The sequence below is a fragment of the Tamandua tetradactyla genome, chromosome 11, assembly GCF_023851605.1.
Source record: "Tamandua tetradactyla isolate mTamTet1 chromosome 11, mTamTet1.pri, whole genome shotgun sequence".
Classification (NCBI taxonomy): domain Eukaryota; kingdom Metazoa; phylum Chordata; class Mammalia; order Pilosa; family Myrmecophagidae; genus Tamandua; species Tamandua tetradactyla.
Genome location: NC_135337.1, coordinates 49,965,144 through 49,986,339, shown reverse-complemented (window position 1 = coordinate 49,986,339; position 21,196 = coordinate 49,965,144). Strand labels below are relative to the sequence as shown.

General features: G+C 37.0%; 1 protein-coding gene across 1 annotated transcript in view; it reads left to right on the top strand.

Annotated features, from left to right (window-relative positions):
• ACADM (acyl-CoA dehydrogenase medium chain) overlaps nucleotides 1–21,196 on the top strand; it is a 73,559-nt gene that overhangs the window by 35,850 nt on the left and 16,513 nt on the right. Inside the window, exons 8-10 of the mRNA XM_077120590.1 lie at nucleotides 804–912; nucleotides 15,984–16,124; nucleotides 16,687–16,782. Of these exons, the coding sequence (XP_076976705.1) occupies nucleotides 804–912; nucleotides 15,984–16,124; nucleotides 16,687–16,782 (346 nt within the window). The remainder of the gene's footprint in view (nucleotides 1–803; nucleotides 913–15,983; nucleotides 16,125–16,686; nucleotides 16,783–21,196) is intronic.

Here is a 21,196-nt window from a genome sequence, read left to right as displayed (position 1 = left end):
AACTCTTCATATGGTATGGCAAATAGGTAATGTATGAAGCTAGAAATCACTTTTTACTATTCATTATAATTATTATTAAGTAAATCTATAGAGAAATGGTTATTAAGTAAATCTATAGAGAAATGCTAATTTATTGGTTTTAATGATAGAAAATTTGTTGTTTAAGCAGATATATATTTTAAAAAATTCTCTTGTATCAGGCTATGAAAAACATATGTTAGATGGTGGTTTGAATACTTTGTACTTTTTTCCTCATTTTTCATTTCATATCTTTCTGGGAAAATCATTTAGAAGGGCAGACCTATAAAATTCATAGTAATTCAGCTATAACAAAAAACATGGATTGTGCTGCCTAAAGGAGACAGTAGTTAAAACACAGAGGTATCTTTCTCATATTACTCCTTTCCACAGGCTGCCCTGTTGGACCTTCTTTGCCAGATAGCTTGTCCCTGGAAGGATAAAACTAGTTGGGGCAGGGGAGAAAAAATGCCAATTCCAATATGTACATACTTTATTTTTATATGAACTACCTTGATACAAGGGGTTTTTTACTTACAACTCAAACTACCAAAAAAAGTTAAATACCATGATAGTCAAAGTATCTATCCTGAGTCTAGAATACTATCCCTGCCACCTCTAGGTGTGTAACTTGGACAATTTCCCCATCTTTACAATGGAATAATGGTAATTCAGATTGTTGAATTAACTGAGATAGTAATAACCATATATTATCTTCTGCTGTTAGTAGCATCATCATCATTGTCATCATCATCATCATCATCATGTGTCTGTGTGTATATTAGGTATTTTTTATTGGCTCGTTCAGATCCGGATCCTAAAGCTCCTGCTAGTAAAGCCTTTACTGGATTTATTGTGGATGCAGATACTCCAGGAATCCAGATCGGAAGAAAGGTAAAATATATTTTCGTCAGTAATTAAGGACTCGGATATTATTTTAACTATAAATTTAAAAATTACTATTTCAGATTCCTTTATTGAAAACATTTTTTCCAATGAAGTTGGCATAAAATAAGTGCTTTGATATTATCAGGTGTAATAGTCTGTATGTTTGCTAAAGGTTTTAAGTTGAGACTAGTCATTTTAAGTCATTATTTGAAAGGGTGGCTGTAACAGCTGTGAGGGACCATGAAGCAGAAGTCAAACTATCATATTTATATGGCCTATTAAAAAAACAGAATTTTAGATATTTTAAAGGACTTTCACTCTTTTTCTTGTAGAATGTCACAGCAACCTTTCAGGTAAAATAAGTATCATAACACCCATTTTATGGATTAAAATAATGTGATATTAATTTATTATCCAGGGTCTTAGGAATACTAAGAGAAAAATCTGTGACTGAGAGAAGTATGAGAATGGCAAAGAGATTTGAATGTCAAAAGGCAAGACAGTTTTATTTAAATAAAAAAGGTCATTTAACACATTTTTGAAAGGGTTGTATTTGTGTGCATTTAGCAGTAGCATTTAGAGTAAAGAGAAAAAAGTTTAAAAGTTGGCACAAATCAAGAAGGAAAGGTATAAAGTCATTCAAGTACCAGTGGGAGCTAACAAAATGTAAGATTTTTAACTCCGAAACTAGGCTGAAGAGACTCAGTTTTACAACTATAAAATTATTTTTTGGAGTACTTGGACCACGTGCACGCAGGCACCAGGAACTGAACCCAGATCTCCAGCATGGCAGTTTCTTCTCCAGGACACCTACTAGGGGAGTAGAAACGATACAGAAAGCGCCCAAAGCCACAACAGAGATAAAAAAGACAGCGTACCCCATCCTGAAACGGCTGGCTGGCTGAGAGAAGCAGCTTGGGTGAGATCGCCGAGGCGCGCGGGCCTTACCGGGCGGGGTGGCAAGCGGCCAGAGTTACTCCCTTCCCCCTTCCCGGGCCGGCTGGGAGAATTGGAGAGGTGGTCCCCTGAAACCAAGGCGACTGGCGCCCACACCACGCGCAGCCCCCGGACCAACTGAGAGAATTGGATCGGAAACCCCCAGGCCGCGGAGAACGGTGACCCCGTGACTCCCGGGGAACGTGCACTCTCTCGGGCGGGCCGCTGCCGCTGGCGCCCTCCCGCCACGCTTGTTGCCCAGGGCCGACTAGGAAATTCGGACGGGCTCTTTCCCTGGCTGCGGCGACCAGCAACCCTCCCTGCATTCGGACACCCTCCCTGCGTTCGGACCCCGGGCCGGCTCAAGCCGCTTCGGCTAGCGAACCCCCAGGACGGCGAGAGTTTTCCAAAGTTTAAGGTCCCACAGCACCTTTTACTGGTGGGACCCGCAGACAAACGTGTGCCACGAGCGCCACCTACTGGGCAGGATAAGAAAAACAGAACCCAGAGATTTCACAGAAAAATCTTACAACCTTGCTGGGTCCAACACCAAGAGAAATCTGAATAAATGCCCAGACGCCAGCAGCAGAAGATAACTGTCCACGCTCAAAAGATTGAGAATATGGCTCAGTCAAAGGAACAAACCAATAGCTCAAAGGAGACACAAGAGCTGAGACAACTAATGCTGAATATACGAACAGAAATGGAAAACCTCTTCAAAAATGAAATCGATAAATTGAGGGAGGACATGAAGAGGACATGGGCTGAACATAAAGAAGAAATAGAAAAACTGAAAAAACAAATCGCAGAACTTATGGAAGTGAAGGATAAAGTAGCAAACATAGAAAAAATAATGGATAGCTACAATGATAGATTTAAAGAGACAGAAGATAGAATTAGTGATTTGGAGGATGGAACATCTGAATTCCAAAAAGAAACAGAAACTATAGGGAAAAGAATGGAAAAATTTGAACAGGGTATCAGGGAACTCAAGGACAATATGAACCGCACAAATATACGTGTTGTGGGTGTCCCAGAAGGAGAAGAGAAGGGAAAAGGAGGAGAAAAACTAATGGAAGAAATTATCACTGAAAATTTCCCAACTCTTATGAAAGACCTAAAATTACAGATCCAAGAAGTGCAGCGCACCCCAAAGAGATTAGACCCAAATAGGCGTTCTCCAAGACACTTACTAGTTAGAATGTCAGAGGTCAAAGAGAAAGAGAAGATCTTGAAAGCAGCAAGAGAAAAACAATCCATTACATACAAGGGAAACCCAATAAGACTTTGTGTAGATTTCTCAGCAGAAACCATGGAAGCTAGAAGACAGTGGGATGATATATTTAAAATACTAAAAGAGAAAAACTGCCAACCAAGACTCCTATATCCAGCAAAATTATCCTTCAAAAATGAGGGAGAAATTAAAACATTCTCAGACAAAAAGTCACTGAAAGAATTTGTGACCAAGAGACCAGCTCTGCAAGAAATACTAAAGGGAGCACTAGAGTCAGATACAAAAAGACAGAAGAGAGAGATATGGAAAAGAGTGTAGAAAGAAGGAAAATCAGATATGATATATATAATACAAAAGGCAAAATGTTAGAGGAAAATATTATCCAAACAGTAATAACACTAAATGTCAATGGACTGAATTCCCCAATCAAAAGACATAGATTGGCAGAATGGATTAAAAAACAGGATCCTTCTATATGCTGTCTACAGGAAACACATCTTAGACCCAAAGATAAACATAGGTTGAAAGTGAAAGGTTGGGAAAAGATATTTCATGCAAATAACAACCAGAAAAGAGCAGGAGTGGCTATACTAATATCCAACAAATTAGACTTCAAATGTAAAACAGTTAAAAGAGACAAAGAAGGACACTATATTTAATAAAAGGAACAATTAAACAAGAAGACATAACAATCATAAATATTTACGCACCAAATCAGAATGCCCCAAAATACGTGAGGAATATACTGCAAACACTGAAAAGGGAAATAGACTCATATACCATAATAGTTGGAGACTTCAACTCACCACTCTCATTAAGGGACAGAACATCTAGACAGAGGATCAACAAAGAAATAGAGAATCTGAATATTACTATAAATGAACTAGACTTAATAGACATTTATAGGACATTACATCCCACAACAGCAGGATACACCTTTTTCTCAAGTGCTCATGGATCATTCTCAAAGATAGACCATATGCTGGGTCACAAAGCAAGTCTTAACAAATTTAAAAAGATTGAAATCTTACACAACACTTTCTCAGACCATAAAGGAATGATGTTGGAAATCAATAATAGGCAGAGTGCCAGAAAATTCACAAATACGTGGAGGCTCAACAACACACTCCTAAACAACGACTGGGTCAAAGAAGAAATTGCAAGAGAAATTAGCAAATACCTCGAGGCGAATGAAAATGAAAACACAACATATCAAAACTTATGGGACGCAGCAAAGGCAGTGCTAAGAGGGAAATTTATTGCTCTAAATGCCTATATCAGAAGAGAAGAAAAGGCAAAAATTCAGGAATTAACTATCCATTTGGAAGAACTGGAGAAAGAACAGCAAGCTAACCCCAAAGCAAGCAAAAGGAAAGAAATAACAAAGATTAGAGCACAAATAAATGAAATTGAAAACATGAAAACAATACAGAAAATCAATAAGGCCAGAAGTTGGTTCTATGAGAAAATCAATAAGATTGATGGGCCCTTAGCAAGATTGACAAAAAGAAGAAGAGAGAGGATGCAAATAAATAAGATCAGAAATGGAAGAGGAGACATAACTACTGACCTCACAGAAATAAAGGAGGTAATAACAGGATACTATGAACAACTTTACGCTAATAAATACAACAATTTAGAGGAAATGGACGGGTTCCTGGAAAGACATGAACAACCAACTTTGACTCAAGAAGACATAGATGACCTCAACTAACCAATCACAAGTAAAGAAATTGAATTAGTCATTCAAAAGCTTCCTAAAAAGAAAAGTCCAGGACCAGATGGCTTCACATGTGAATTCTACCAAACGTTCCAGAAAGAATTAGTACCAATTCTCTTCAAACTCTTCAAAAAAATCGAAGTGGAGGGAAAACTACCTAATTCATTCTATGAAGCCAACATCACCCTCATACCAAAACCAGGCAAAGATATTACAAAAAAAGAAAACTACAGACCAATCTCTCTAATGAATACAGATGCAAAAATCCTCAATAAAATTCTAGCAAATCGTATCCAACAACACATTAAAAGAATTATACATCATGACCAAGTAGGATTCATCCCAGGTATGCAAGGCTGGTTCAACATAAGAAAATCAATTAATGTAATACACCATATCAACAAATCAAAGCAGAAAAATCACATGATCATCTCAATTGATGCAGAGAAGGCATTCGACAAGATTCAACATCCTTTCCTGTTGAAAACACTTCAAAAGATAGGAATACAAGGGAACTTCCTTAAAATGATAGAGGGAATATATGAAAAACCCACAGCTAATATCATCCTCAATGGGGAAAAATTGAAAACTTTCCCCCTAAGATCAGGAACAAGACAAGGATGTCCACTATCACCACTATTATTCAACATTGTGTTGGAGGTTCTAGCCAGAGCAATTAGACAAGAAAAAGAAATACAAGGCATCAAAATTGGAAAGGAAGAAGTAAAACTATCACTGTTTGCAGACGATATGATACTATACGTCGAAAACCCGGAAAAATCCACAACAAAACTACTAGAGCTAATAAATGAGTACAGCAAAGTAGCAGGTTACAAGATCAACATTCAAAAATCTGTAGCATTTCTATACACTAGTAATGAACAAGCTGAGGGGGAAATCAAGAAAGGAATCCCATTTACAATTGCAACTAAAAGAATAAAATACCTAGGAATAAATTTAACTAAAGAGACAAAAAACCTATATAAAGAAAACTACAAAAAACTGCTAAAAGAAATCACAGAAGACCTAAATAAATGGAAGGGCATACCGTGTTCATGGATTGGAAGACTAAATATAGTTAAGATGTCAATCCTACCTAAATTGATTTACAGATTCAATGCAATACCAATCAAAATCCCAACAACTTATTTTTCAGAAATAGAAAAACCAATAAGCAAATTTATCTGGAAGGGCAGGGTGCCCCGAATTGCTAAAAACATCTTGAGGAAAAAAAACGAAGCTGGAGGTCTCGCGCTGCCTGACTTTAAGGCATATTATGAAGCCACAGTGGTCAAAACAGCATGGTATTGGCATAAAGATAGATATATCGACCAATGGAATCGAATAGAGTGCTCAGATATAGACCCTCTCATCTATGGACATTTGATCTTTGATAAGGCAGTCAAGCCAACTCACCTGGGACAGAGCAGTCTCTTCAATAAATGGTGCCTAGAGAACTGGATATCCATATGCAAAAGAATGAAAGAAGACCTATCTCTCACACCCTATACAAAAGTTAACTCAAAATGGATCAAAGATCTAAACATTAGGTCTAAGACCATAAAACAGTTAGAGGAAAATGTTGGGAGATATCTTATGGATCTTACAACTGGAGGCGGTTTTATGGACCTTAAACCTAAAGCAAGAGCACTGAAGAAGGAAATAAATAAATGGGAACTCTTCAAAATTAAACACTTTTGTGCATCAAAGAACTTCATCAAGAAAGTAGAAAGACAGCCTTCACAATGGGAGACAATATTTGGAAATGATATATCAGATAAAGGTCTAGTATCCAGAATTTATAAAGAGATTGTTCATCTCAACAACAAAAAGACAGCCAACCCAATTACAAAATGGGAAAAAGACTTGAACAGACACCTCACAGAAGAGGAAATACGGATGGCCAAGAGGCACATGAAGAGATGCTCAATGTCCCTGGCCATTAGAGAAATGCAAATCAAAACCACAATGAGATATCATCTCACACCCACCAGAATGGCCATTATCAACAAAACAGAAAATGACAAGTGCTGGAGAGGATGCGGAGAAAGAGGCACACTTATCCACTGTTGGTGGGAATGTCAAAGGGTGCAACCAGTGTGGAAGGCAGTTTGGCGGTTCCTCAAAAAGCTGAATATAGAATTGCCATACGACCCAGCAATACCATTGCTAGGTATCTACTCAAAGGACTTAAGGGCAAAGACACAAACGGACATTTGCACACCAATGTTTATAGCAGCATTATTTACAATTGCAAAGAGATGGAAACAGCCAAAATCTCCATCAACAGAAGAGTGGCTAAACAAACTGTGGTATATACATACGATGGAATATTATGCAGCTTTAAGACAAGATAAACTTATGAACCATGTAATAACATGGATGGACCTAGAGAATATTATGCTGAGTGAATCCAGCCAAAAACTAAAGGACAAATACTGTATGGTCCCACTGATGTGAACGGACATTCGAGAATAAACTTGAAATATGTCATTGGTAACAGAGTTCAGCAGGAGTTAGAAACAGGGTACGACAATGGGTAATTGAAGCTGAAGGGATACAGACTGTGCAACAGGACTAGATACAAAAACTCAAAAATGGACAGCACAGTAATACCTAATTGTAAAGTAATCATGTTAAAACACTGAATGAAGCTGCATCTGAGCTATAGGTTTTTGTTTTGTTTTGTTTTGATTTTACTATTATTACTTTTATTTTTTTCTCTATATTAACATTCTATATCTTTTTCGGTTATGTTGCTAGTTCTTCTAAACCAATGCAAATGTACTAAGAAATGATGATCATGCATCTATGTGATGATGTTAAGAATTAATGATTGCATGTGTAGAATGGTATGATCTCTAAATGTTGGGTTAATTTATTTTTTTCCGTTAATTAAAAAAAAAAAAGAGAAGGGATAATTGGAGATGAAGGGATACAGACTGTACAACGGGACTGGATATAAAAACTCAGAAATGGACAGCACAATACTACCCAATTGTAATGCAATTATGTTAAAGCACTGAATGAAGCTGCATGTGAGGTATAGGTTTTTTGTTTTTGTTTTTTTTGTTTTTTTTTCTTTCTATTATTCTTTTAATTCTTATTCTGTTGTCTTTTTATTTCTTTTTCTAAATCGATGCAAATGTACTAAGAAATGATGAATATGCAACTATGTGATGTTATTAAGAATTACTGATTGTACATGTAGATTGGAATGATTTCTAATTGTTTTGTTAATTCTTTTTTTAATTAATAAAAATAAAAAAATAAAAAAAAATAAAAAAAATTATTTTTTGCAGATGGTTTTGTATAAAGGAAAACTTTTTAATGACCAAGTGATGGCTGTATCTAAAGTAAAGGAGGAATTATGGAAGTTATTTAAGATTTATTAAAGAGTATATTTTCTTCTTCCCAAATGAGGAATATCTGGCTAGATATTAGACTACAGTAGTGTAGCTGAGCTGGAGTAGCTAATTTGAATTGAACAAGTTTAGCAAACTTCTAAAGCAGTCATGTACATTTGTAAAATCCTGTTTTATTAAGTCATCAGAATGTCTCTGTTGTATCCAAGCCTCTTTAAAATGGAAGCCTGTTTCTACTGTATAAAAGGGGTAATTTCTCATAGAGTTTTAAAGGTGGAAGACATCTAGACATTACTTCATGGTAGTCAGTGAATATTTAAACTGAGGTCCAAGTGAAGTAATTTACCCAAGGCCACATACTGAGAGACAGAGTTGAGTTCAGGACCAAGGTCTTCTAGGAACTTTCCCAGTGCAGTTTCTGATACTATATTATGCTATATTTTCTTTTAAGAGTAGATATTAAAGGTATACTATACTTTACAAACAAAACTAATGGGATTAGTTTTATATATAACTAGTATTATTAATATATGATATTAATATATAGTATAAATATAATACATAACATATAACTAATATATTAGTTACATTTAAATGCAAAGCTTGTTTTATATATAAGAAGATGCATATATTTTATATAAAACTGACACTTTTGTAATATTGGTAACATACATTTTTATATATGTGTATATATTTATCCATTATATATATATATATTTATAAATGTATCCAAATGTAAATATTGAGGATAGTTGTGCTTCTCCAGGTAGTTTTTTTACTCTCTTTATCTTATTTTTAACTTTTCATTATGAAATATTTGACAAATACATGAGGACATATAATGTAGGAATGGATTTTTTTTTTCATCTTTTCTTAGTACATTTGCATCGGTTTAGAAGAACTAGCAACACAACCGAAAAAGATATAGAATGTTAATATAGAGAAAAGAAATAAAAGTAATAATAATAGTAAAAAGCAAACAAACAAACAAACAACAAAAAAAAAACTTATAGCTCAGATGCAGCTTCATTCAGTGTTTTAACATGATTACTTTACTATTAGGTATTATTGTGCTGTCCATTTTTGAGTTTTTGTATCTAGTCCTGTTGCACAGTCTGTATCCCTTCAGCTCCAATTACCCATTATCTTACCCTGTTTCTAACTCCTGCTGGACTCTGTTACCAATGACATATTCCAAGTTTATTCTCGAATGTCCGTTCACATCAGTGGGACCATACAGCATTTGTCCTTTTTGGCTGGACTCACTCAGCATAATGTTCTCTAGGTCCATCCATGTTATTACATGCTTCATAAGTTTATCCTGTCTTAAAGCTGCATAATATTCCATCGTATGTATATACCACAGTTTGTTTAGCTACTCGTCTGTTGATGGACATTTTGGCTGTTTCCATCTCTTTGCAATTGTAAATAACGCTGCTATAAACATTGGTGTGCAAATGTCCGTTTGTGTCTTTGCCCTTAAGTGCTTTGAGTAGATACCTAGCAATGGTATTGCTGGGTCGTATGGCAATTCTATATTCAGCTTTTTGAGGAACCGCCAAACTGCCTTCCACAGTGGTTGCACCATTTGACATTCCCACCAACAGTGGATAAGTGTGCTTCTTTCTCCGCATCCTCTCCAGCACTTGTCATTTTCTGTTTTGTTGATAATGGCCATTCTGGTGGGTGTGAGATGATATCTCACTGTGGTTTTGATTTGCATTTCTCTAATGGCTAGGGACATTGAGCATCTCTTCATGTGCCTTTTAGCCATTTGTATTTCCTCTTCTGAGAGGTGTCTGTTCAAGTCTTTTTCCCATTTTGTAATTGGGTTGGCTGTCTTTTTGTTGTTGAGTTGAACAATCTCTTTATAAATTCTGGATACTAGACCTTTATCTGATATGTCATTTCCAAATATTGTCTCCCATTGTGTAGGCTGTCTTTCTACTTTCTTGATGAAGTTCTTTGATGCACAAAAGTGTTTAATTTTGAAGAGCTCCCATTTATTTATTTCCTTCTTCAGTGCTCTTGCTTTAGGTTTAAGGTCCATAAAACCGCCTCCAATTGTAAGTTTCATAAGATATCTCCCTACATTTTCCTCTAACTGTTTTATGGTCTTAGACCTAATGTTTAGATCTTTGATCCATTTTGAGTTAACTTTTGTATAAGGTGTGAGATATGGATCTTCTTTCATTCTTTTGCATATGGATATCCAGTTCTCTAGGCACCATTTATTGAAGAGACTGTTCTGTCCCAGGTGAGTTGGCTTGACTGCCTTATCAAAGATCAAATGTCCATAGATGAGAGGGTCTATATCTGAGCACTCTATTCAATTCCATTGGTCGATATATCTATCTTTATGCCAATACCATGCTGTTTTGACCACTGTGGCTTCATAATATGCCTTAAAGTCCGGCAGCACGAGACCTCCAGCTTCGTTTTTTTTTCCTCAAGATGTTTTTAGCAATTCAGGGCACCCTGCCCTTCCAGATAAATTTACTTATTGGTTTTTCTATTTCTAAAAAATAAGTTGTTGGGATTTTGATTGGTATTGCATTGAATCTGTAGATCAATTTAGGTAGGATTGACATCTTAACTATATTTAGTCTTCCAATCCATGAACATGGTATGCCCTTCCATCTATTTAGGTCTTCTGTGATTTCTTTTAGCAGTTTTTTTTAGTTTTCTTTATATAGGTTTTTTGTCTCTTTAGTTAAATTTATTCCTAGGTATTTTATTCTTTTAGTTGCAATTGTAAATGGGATTCCTTTCTTGATTTCCCCCTCAGCTTGTTCATTACTAGTGTATAGAAATGCTACAGATTTTTGAATGTTGATCTTGTAACCTGCTACTTTGCTGTACTCATTTATTAGCTCTAGTAGTTTTGCTGTGGATTTTTCCGGGTTTTCGACGTATAGTATCATATCATCTGCAAACAGTGATAGTTTTACTTCTTCCTTTCCAATTTTGATGCCTTGTATTTCTTTTTCTTGTCTAATTGCTCTGGCTAGAACCTCCAACACAATGTTGAATAATAGTGGTGATAGTGGACATCCTTGTCTTGTTCCTGATCTTAGGGGGAAAGTTTTCAATTTTCCCCCATTGAGGATGATATTAGCTGTGGGTTTTTCATATATTCCCTCTATCATTTTAAGGAAGTTCCCTTGTATTCCTATCTTTTGAAGTGTTTTCAACAGGAAAGGATGTTGAATCTTGTCAAATGCCTTCTCTGCATCAATTGAGATGATCATGTGATTTTTCTGCTTTGATTTGTTGATTTGGTGTGGGGTGTAATGTCCTAGAAATGTCTGTTAAGTCTAGCTTATTTATTGTAATATTCAAATTCTCTGTTTCTTTATTCATCCTGTCTAGATGTTCTGTCCATTAATGAGAGTGGGGAATTGAAATTTCTAACTATTATGGTAGATGTGTATTTTTCTTTTCAGTGTTTTCAGTGTTTGCCGCATGTATTTTGGAGCATTCTGGTTCGGTGCATAAATATTTATGATTGTTATGTCTTCATGTTGAATTGTTCCTTTTATTAGTACATAGTATCCGTGTCTCTTTTAACTGTTTTAGATTTGAAGTCTAATTTGTTGGATATTAGTATAGCTACTCCTGCTCTTTTCTGGTTGTTATTTGCATGACTTATCTTTTCCCAACCTTTCACTTTCAACCTATGTTTATCTTTGGGTCTAAGATGTGTTTCCTGTAGACAGCATATAGATGGGTCCTGTTTTTTAATCCATTCTGCCAGTCTATGTCTTTTGAGTGGGGAGTTTAATCCATTACAATGTTATTACTGTACGGGTAGTAATTTCTTCTACCGTTTTGCCTTTTGGATTTTATATGTCACATCTAATTTTCTTTCTTTTTACCTTTACTCTTAGTCTTCCTTTCTATACTCTTCTCCACATCTCTATCTTTTGTTCTTTTCATATCTAGTTCTAGTGATCCCTTTAGTATTTCTTGCAGAGCTGGTCTCTTGGTCACAAATTCTCTCAGTGATTTTTAGTCTGAAAATGTTTTAATTTCTCCCTCATTTTAAAAGGACAATTTTGCTGGGTATAGAATTCTTGTTGTCAGTGTTTCTCTTTTATTAATTAAAATGTATCATCCCACTGTCCTCTTGCCTCCATGATTTCTGCTGAGGAATCTACACATAGTCTTATTGGGTTTCCCTTGTATGTGATAGATTGCTTTTCTCTTGCTGCTTTCAAGATCCTCACTTTCTCTTTGAACTCAGACATTCTGATTAGTAAGTCTCTTGGAGTACGTCTGTTTGGATCTGTTCTCTTTGTGGTATGCTGCACTTGTTGGATCTGTAATTTTCAGTCTTTCATAAGATTTGGGAAATTTTCAGTGATAATTTCCTCCATTAGTTTTTCTCCTTTTCCCTTCTGTTCTCCTGGGACACCCACAACACATATATTCGTGCACTTTATATTGTCATTTAATTCCCTGAGTCCCTGCTCATATTTTTCCCTTTTTTTTCCCTATAGTTTCTGTTTCTTGTCGGAGTTCAGATGATCCGTCTCCCAGTTCACTAATCCTATCCTCTGCCTGTTGAAATGTACCATTGTAGGTTTCCGTTGTTTTTTTCATCTCTTCTACTGTGCCTTTCATTCCCATAAGTTCTGTGATTTGTTTTTTCAGATTTTCCATTTCTTCTTTTGTTCATTCCTTGCCTTCTTCATATCCTCCTTCAATTCATTGATTTGGTTTTTGATGAGGTTTTCCATGTCTGTTCGTATATTCTGAATTAATTGTTTCAACTCCTGTATCTCATTTGAATTGTTGGTTTGTTCCTTTGACTGGGCCATATCTTCATTTTTCCTAGTGTGATTTGTTGTTTTTTGCTAGCATCTAGACATTTAATTACCTTAATTAGTTTATTCTGGAGATTGCTTTCAGTTCTTTTACCTAGGGTTTTTTTGCTGGATGAATTTGTCTATCTGTTCTTTGACATTAAGTTCAGCTTTTTCTGGACTTCTAGCTTAGGTTTTGTTTAACAGAGGAGAATTTTTCAGTTCTTGTTTTCTTGGTTCTTGTCCTGCTTGTATGGTGCCTTTTTCCCCCCCACCCTGAGGAGGGTCTATGTAGGTATTATAGACCCCAGCCAGGTTTTCCTGGACCAACCTGTCCTGCTATCAGGGGGAAGGTGCCACCTGCGCCGGTTTTCCCTGATGGTGATACCCAGCAGGTTGACAGACTTTCCTGTGAAGTCTCTGGGCTCTGTTTTTCTTATCTTGCCCAGTATGTGGTGCTTGTCTGTCTGCAGGCCCCACCAGCATAAGATGATACGGTACCTTTAACTTTGGCAGACTCTCCCTGCTGGGGCCATGGTGGAGACAGAGGAGAGGTTGTAGGCTGGCTTTAATGGCTTCAAATTACCAAGCTCTGGCATCTGAATTCCTTGAGGGAGGGATTCCACCTGAGTTGGGCTTCACCCCTCCCCTAGGGAATGCACAGGCTCGAAACAAGCCCTGAATTGAGCTTGTTTCTGCCTATGCCTAGGGCAATTGCAGCCTGAGAAGTCCTGCCGCTGAATCTAAAGGCCGTCAAGCCGTTGTAGAAACACAGCCACAAAAAACTCTGTTTCTTTTCTTTTTCTCCTTTTCCGTTAGCCCAATGAGCGACCTCCATTTTGACCAGGTTCACCTGAGCTGGGGGCCTATTTTTAGTAGTCAGAATTTGTTAATTAATGCCACAATTGGTATTTGGTTGGGCTCAGCCCCTGCTGCTGTTAAAGTCTCTTTCCTTTCCCCTCTGGGAAGCAGCCTGTGGAAGAGGGGCACCGGCCACTGCGGCTTGAGGTACTCACGGTTCTGGGGAGGCTCGCAACCGGTCCAGCTGGTCCAGACTGGGGTACGCTGTGTGTCTGGTCACTGACGTGGCTCCAGGAGCTGTTCTCTACTGTCTCTGGTTATTTAGTAGTTGTTCTGGAGGACAAAGTAAAATGCGCACATTGCTAAGCCGCCATCTTGGCCCCTCTCCTACCCCTGCTTATTTAAAATGAGATTTTTTTTTTTAATTTCCTTAAGGAAAAAGGGTCATTATGTCTGAAAACTTCTCAGATGAGTCAGCTAATAATGGTAATAATTATACACACAGAGAGAAATAAAGCAAATGTGACAAAATGGTAACAATTGGTGAATCTAGGCAAAGGGTGTATAGGCTTTATTTTGCTATCCATACAACTCTTCTGTTGTTTTCAAATTTTCAAAACAAAAACAAGTTTGGCAATGTCTTAATGAAGTTAAATATATGCTTACCATGTAAACAGCAGTATAGTTTCAAGGTATTTACCTAAGAGAAATGAAAACAAGGATTTATACGTAAATTTTTATAGTAGTTTTATTCATAATTGCTCAAACTGAAACAATGTATACAGTGGAATACTAATCATTAAAAGAAAAATTATTGATCATGCAAACCACATGGATCAATCTCAGAAGCATCATGCTAAGTGGAAAGTGATGCACAAAAGACTGTATAATTCAATATATTTTACATTATAAAAAAGGAAAAACTATAGAACAGATATCAGAGGAGTACAAGGGGTACAGGGACCTCTTTTGGGATGCTGGAAACATTCTACCTTTTTATTGTGATGGTGGTTGCACACATACACATTTATCATAACTCAGAACTGTTTACCTAAAAGGTTGAATTTTTCAATATGTAAGTTATACCTCAGTAATCTTAAATTTAAAAAAAGTGGGGGAAGACAGAAAATCAACATTTTTTCAGTAAATAACCTAGTTATCTCTGATAGTTAAGCTAACGTTAAAGGGCCCTGCTAAATGTTTGTAAATAAGCAGGGGTAGGAGAGGGGCCAAGATGGCGGCTTAGCAATGTGCGCGTTTTACTTTGTCCTCCAGAACAACTACTAAATAACCAGAGACAGTAGAGAACAGCTCCTGGAGCCACGTCAGTGACCAGACACACAGCGTACCCCAGTCTGGACCAGCTGGACCGGTTGCGAGCCTCCCCAGAACCGTGAGTACCTCAAGCCGCAGTGGCCGGTGCCCCTCTCCCACAGGCTGCTTCCCAGAGGGGAAAGGAAAGAGACTTTAACAGCAGCAGGGGCTGAGCCCAACCAAATACCAATTGTGGCATTAATTAACAAATTCTGACTACTAAAAATAGGCCCCCAGCTCAGGTGAACCTGGTCAAAATGGAGGTCGCTCATTGGGCTAATGGAAAAGGAGAAAAAGAAAAGAAACAGAGTTTTTTGTGGCTGTGTTTCTACAACGGCTTGACGGCCTTTAGATTCAGCGGCAGGACTTCTCAGGCTGCAATTGCCCTAGGCATAGGCAGAAACAAGCTCAATTCAGGGCTTGTTTCGAGCCTGTGCATTCCCTAGGGGAGGGGTGAAGCTAACGTTATAGGGCCCTGCTAAATGTTTGTGATACTCATGGTAAAAAATGATTGTCTTGCAAACATACAATGAAATTTGTGTTTACAAATAATATGTACCTATAAACCTTTAGATTAGTGTTTGGTTTCAAAGTATGTGAAAAACGTTTTAAACTAGGAATGGGTAAACTCTGTAAATGTCCAGATAGTGAATATTTTAGGTTGCAGGTCATATGGTTTGTTACAACTACTCATTTCTGCAGTAGTTGTGAGAAGTCAGCCAAGATGATAAGTTAATAAATATTATTCATTAAAATTTTATTTACAGAAACCAGTACTGCAGGCCCTAGTTTGTCTACTTCTGTTTTAGACCATATCAGAAACTCGTAAACAATCATGAAACCAAAAGTTGATGCTAGTTCAAAAAATGTTCTTTAAAATTTATCTGTTTTCTTGTTAGGAATTAAATATGGGCCAGCGATGTTCAGATACAAGAGGAATTGTCTTTGAAGATGTAAAAGTGCCTAAAGAAAATGTTTTGATTGGTGAAGGAGCTGGTTTCAAAGTTGCAATGGGAGCTTTTGATAAAACCAGACCACCAGTAAGTAATATGAGTTGATCAAATTTATAGGATCTTTTATTTATTACCTGAGTACTTTTCTTTTAACATTGAATGCTTTTTTTTTTACTTTGTGTTTTTATTAATGGTAGAGAGATATTATTAACATTACTTTTAACAAATTTTCAACTCCATTCCTGCCCATGTTGTAGAAATTATTTCAGCAAATAACGAATTGCTGTAATTGCTGGTAGATTTACAGAGAGGCATTTCATACTTAATCATCCCTATTGACATGTACTCATTTCATGTTCTCTGACTCGACAAGAATATTTGTCCAAGTAAACTTATCTTTGTTAACACAGAGAAAAAGAATTTTCTGTAGGTTGTGATCTTATACCCCCCAAATGCTTGTCATTAACCTGTAATTCATAAATAATAAGAACTTAAATGTTTATTCCCACTGACCCCACATTCTTTTGTTTTAAGCTGTACCAATCTTCTCTTTGAATACTTCTTAACTTAGATTCTTAGACAAATAGCTCCATACTGTGTGTTTTAAAGACAACATAAACTTTTGTTCTATGAAATGTTAAAATACTAGGTAGCAGCTGGTGCAGTTGGTCTAGGACAGAGAGCTTTGGATGAAGCTACCAAGTATGCCCTGGAGAGGAAAACTTTTGGAAAGCTGCTTGTGGAGGTAATGTAAATACTGTGCTTGCTTTGCTTAAAAAAAAAGACACTTAGTTTCATCTAAATACTTGTAAATAATTTTTAAATTTCAATCTAATCTAATTATGCTTTGATAGCAAGAAGATAATACAATCTTTCAGGATAGGTTTTAATTAAAAAGAAGAAAAAAGACCAACTAATATTTACTGAGTGCCTGTTATATACCTGATTCTCTTCTAAGCATTTTAAATACATTAAAATATATTATCTACTTCTTCCAGTAATCTTGTTTTGGTAGTACAGTAATATCCGTTATAGAAGAAATTGAGGCTCAGAGAGATTAAATAATTTGACCAAGGGCATACAGTTTAGGGTTACAGATCCAGGACTCTACTCCATGATTTTAGATCCTTATAATTTCCCATGTCTTCTTGAGTATCAGATAATTTTAGTTCTAAAGCATCACATCTTCCATGAATTTCTGGGGAAGTTCTCAGCTATTATCTCTTCAAATATTGATTGTGCTTCATTTTTCTGTATTCTTTTCTTTCACTTCCTTATGCACTGTACAATGACCTACTCTGTTGTGCTATGTCCATTTCTAACCAGCGCTCTGCCGACATCAGAATCAAGCCCCATTCCAGGCTCAGAGTCTTGCTGCAATAAAGAATTCAGGGACTAGAAAGCAAGTAGCAGTAAGCCATAAAATTCATTCAAAGGTTAGTACAGGCTAGAAAAATTAGCCCAGACTTACTCAAGAGAGAGATACACCACAAATGGTGTGGATTTAGCAATAGGGAAGTTTTGCTAGCAGTGATTTTCCATTTTGACCTTTGAATGCCAGGTGACTTCTTTATTTCAGGAAGTGATAATAATTGATGCTTGTGGAGCTCTGTCACATACTAAGATTTTGTTTTGGGCAAATAGTTTAACAATCTTTATAACCCCAGTGTTTCTGTTATTAACTAAGAGTCTGTTTCAGACCCATGATTTTCCAAGCTTTATGGATTTGGGGGATTTCAGGGTATTAGGACAAATTCTTGTTCTAGGGAGCTTGTAGTTGTGCATTAACTCTTAAGGAGCTGGATAGGAAACCAGGGACCACTGCCTTAGTGTCCTATTCTATCCTGCCTCAACCACCCTCTGAAAGAGTTAGACACCCTTAATCTTAAGGGGAGGCTGAGGGGCGAAGGTCAGAGTTCTGGAATTTCTTCTTGCTATTTTATTGGCAGTAGGACCTACCTGCCAGGGTGTAAAACTCTTTCTCTATTCTAGTAAGGGTTGGGGAAGGTGGATCCTGGTCCAGAATAGTTTGATAGTTGTGGGTGAGCATGAGCTTAGTGTGGAATGCTTGCAGGTTAAAGTATCTGCTTGTTAAATTTGGACCAAACATAAGCATGAGAAGAAAAGGAATTAAAGAACCTAGAAAAGGGAGGATCCAAGTAGCTAGATTAAGGAGATGTGAAAAGAATTCCATTCGCTTCCAGCATTGTTTTTAATTTGTTGTAAGTGTTCCCGAAGGTCCCATACATTTTCTTGAATTTTACCTGAGTGGTTACACCTTCAAGTAACCTTTCAAATGGTTTTGGCCAATTTTTTCCCGTAAAGTACTTTTTGTGCTAAGGTGTGAGAACATTTCTGCTTAGATGGGTAGCTTGATGGAGGCCTTGGAGAACTTTCCATTGAACATCACTTTCCTTTCCTTCCTTTCCTAGCAGGCCAGACCTACAAGACTGTCCCCTAGATAATCCGGAGTTATAATAGTTTATGGTTGAGATGACCAGAGTTAAAATGGTTTACAGATGGAAGCAGTTTTATGAAAGAAATTATAAAAGGCAGGATAAACTATTATCTCCCTGCAGGAAATTATAGAGACAAAGCCTCCACCACCTGGGACCTTAACCCCAAAACCCAAACTCAAGGAAGGAAAATAAAGAAGGTATATTTGCTTCACAAATATACCCTGATCCCTTTGGTGGTTTTTCTTCCTCCTGGGTATAAACAGAGCTTAGGGACTAATGCTGGCACAGAGATTGGGTTCTGGGCAATTGCCTTTGGGGCTCTGTCTGCTCTGTCATTTGCTTTGGCCACAGGAGATTTGAACTTTTGATGCCCTAGCTTAATGCAGCTTCCAACAGATTGAGAATTTCCTATCTGTGTTTGACAGGGGATTTATTATTGATGAGAAGCCCTCTTTCCCTCTAGATAGCTGAGTGATCGAGCAACATAAGAAAGGCATACATAGAGTCAGGATAAAGAGTAACTTGATTCTCAGCTGCCTGTGTTAAACCCCTCGTGAGGGCTATGAGTTTGGGTTTTGGGGTTAAGGTCCCAGGTGGTGGAGGCTTTGTCTCTATAATTTCCTGCAGAGAGATAATAGTTTATCCTGCCTTTTATAATTTCTTTCATAAAACTGCTTCCATCTGTAAATCATTTTAACTCTGGTTATCTCATCCATAAACTATTATAACTCTGGATTATCTAGGGGACAGTCTTGTAGGTCTGGCCTGCTAGAATAATTCTGACCTAGTGTCTCTGTGCATGAGTGCTCGAGGGGTGCACTTTCCTGATCTGGGCATACAGCTGGCAGGGTAGCCAGGTTTGAGGTAGTACAGACTTGGATTTGAACCCCTGGCATGTCTAAAAGTTGGGCCTGATATTTCAGGAGCCTGTTGTTTGAAAGCCATTGGTGTCCTCTTTTTTTTTTTTTACTTTTTTATTCACTGTTCAAATCACTCTGGGATTTATCAGGGCATCACTCTGGACAAACCTACAAAATCTCATGCCCTACTCAAGGTTCCATGTACTTACTGTGTTCAATTAAGTTATCCACATAAGTTATATTAAGAAATGCACTAGTCAAAATATAAATTTTGTACCAAATAAACATTTTTTTGCTTTAGCCTCACACATAAGTTAAAAGTTTTAAAATATGAATTAACATCTGTTTTCAACACCCTGCAGTATTGACATTCCTTTGTTCTTCCTCATGCAAAAACATTTTTAAATATGTACATTTAGTCACTGTTATATACTCTAGGCATTCCTAGATTATACCTTCTCAGTGTTTATCATCTATCTTTCCTTCTGATTTCATTTGTGCCCCCAGGCCTCCCTCTATCATTCTCACATTCAGCTTCATTCAGTGTTTTAACATTATCGTATTACAGTTAGGTAGTATTGTGCTATCCATTTCTGAATTTTTACCATTAGTCTTGTTGCATAATCTGTATCCCTTCAGCTTCAGTTACCCAGTATCTACCCTCTTTCTATCTTCTGCTGGTCTCTGTTCTTAACTGAAATTCTCCAAGTTCACTCGTTAATGTTAGTTCATATCAGTGAGACTATACATTATTTGTCCTTTTGTTTCTGGCTTATCTCACTCAGCATAATGTCCTTAAGGTCCATCCATGTTGTCAGATACTTCATAACTTTATTCTGTCTTACAGCTGTATAATATTCCATCGTATGTATATACCACAGCTTGTTTAGCCACTCAGCTGTTGATGGACATTTAGGCTGTTTCCATTTCTTGGCATTTGTAAATAATGCTGCTATAAACTTTGGTCTGCAAATTTTCGTTTGTGTCCTTGCCCTCATGTCCTCTGAGTAGAAACCTAGCAATGGTATTGCCGGGTCATATAGCAATTCTATTTTTAGCTTCCTGAGGAACTGCCAAACCGCGTTCCACAGTGGTTGTACCATTTGACATTCCCAACAACAGTGGATAAGTGTGCCTCATTCTCCACATCCTCTTTGGCACTAGTCGTTTTCTGTTTTATTGATAACGGCTATTCTGGTGGGTATGAGATGTTATCTTATTGTGGTTTTGATTTGTTATTTCCTCTTCTGATAAGTGTCTGTTCATGTCTTTTGCCCATATTATAATTGGGTTGTCTGTCCTTTTGTTGTTGAGTTGAACAATCTCTGTATTTATTCTGGATACTAGTCCTTTATCTAATATATCGTTTCCAAATATTATCTCCCATTGTGTAGGGCTGTCTTTTTACTTTCTTGATGAAGTTCTTTGATGCACAAAACTGTTTAATTTTGAGGCATTCCCATGTATGTATTTATTTCTTCAGTGTTCGTGCTTTGGGTGTAAGGTCTAGGAAACCGCCTTCTGTTATAAGACTTATAAGATATTTCCCTACACTTTCTTCTAAAAGTTTTATTGGCTTAGATCTAATGTTTAAGTCTTTGATCCATTTTTGAGCTAATGTTTGTGTAGGGTATGAGATATGGATCCTCTTTCATCTTTTGCATGTGGATATCCAATTCTCTAGGTACCATTTATTGAAGAGACTGTTCTGACCCAGGTGAGTTGGCTTGACTGCCTTATCAAAGATCAGTTGTCCATAGATGAGAGCATCTATATCTGAACACTGTATTCGATTCCATTGGTCAGTATATCTATCTTTATGCCAGTACCAGGCTGTTTT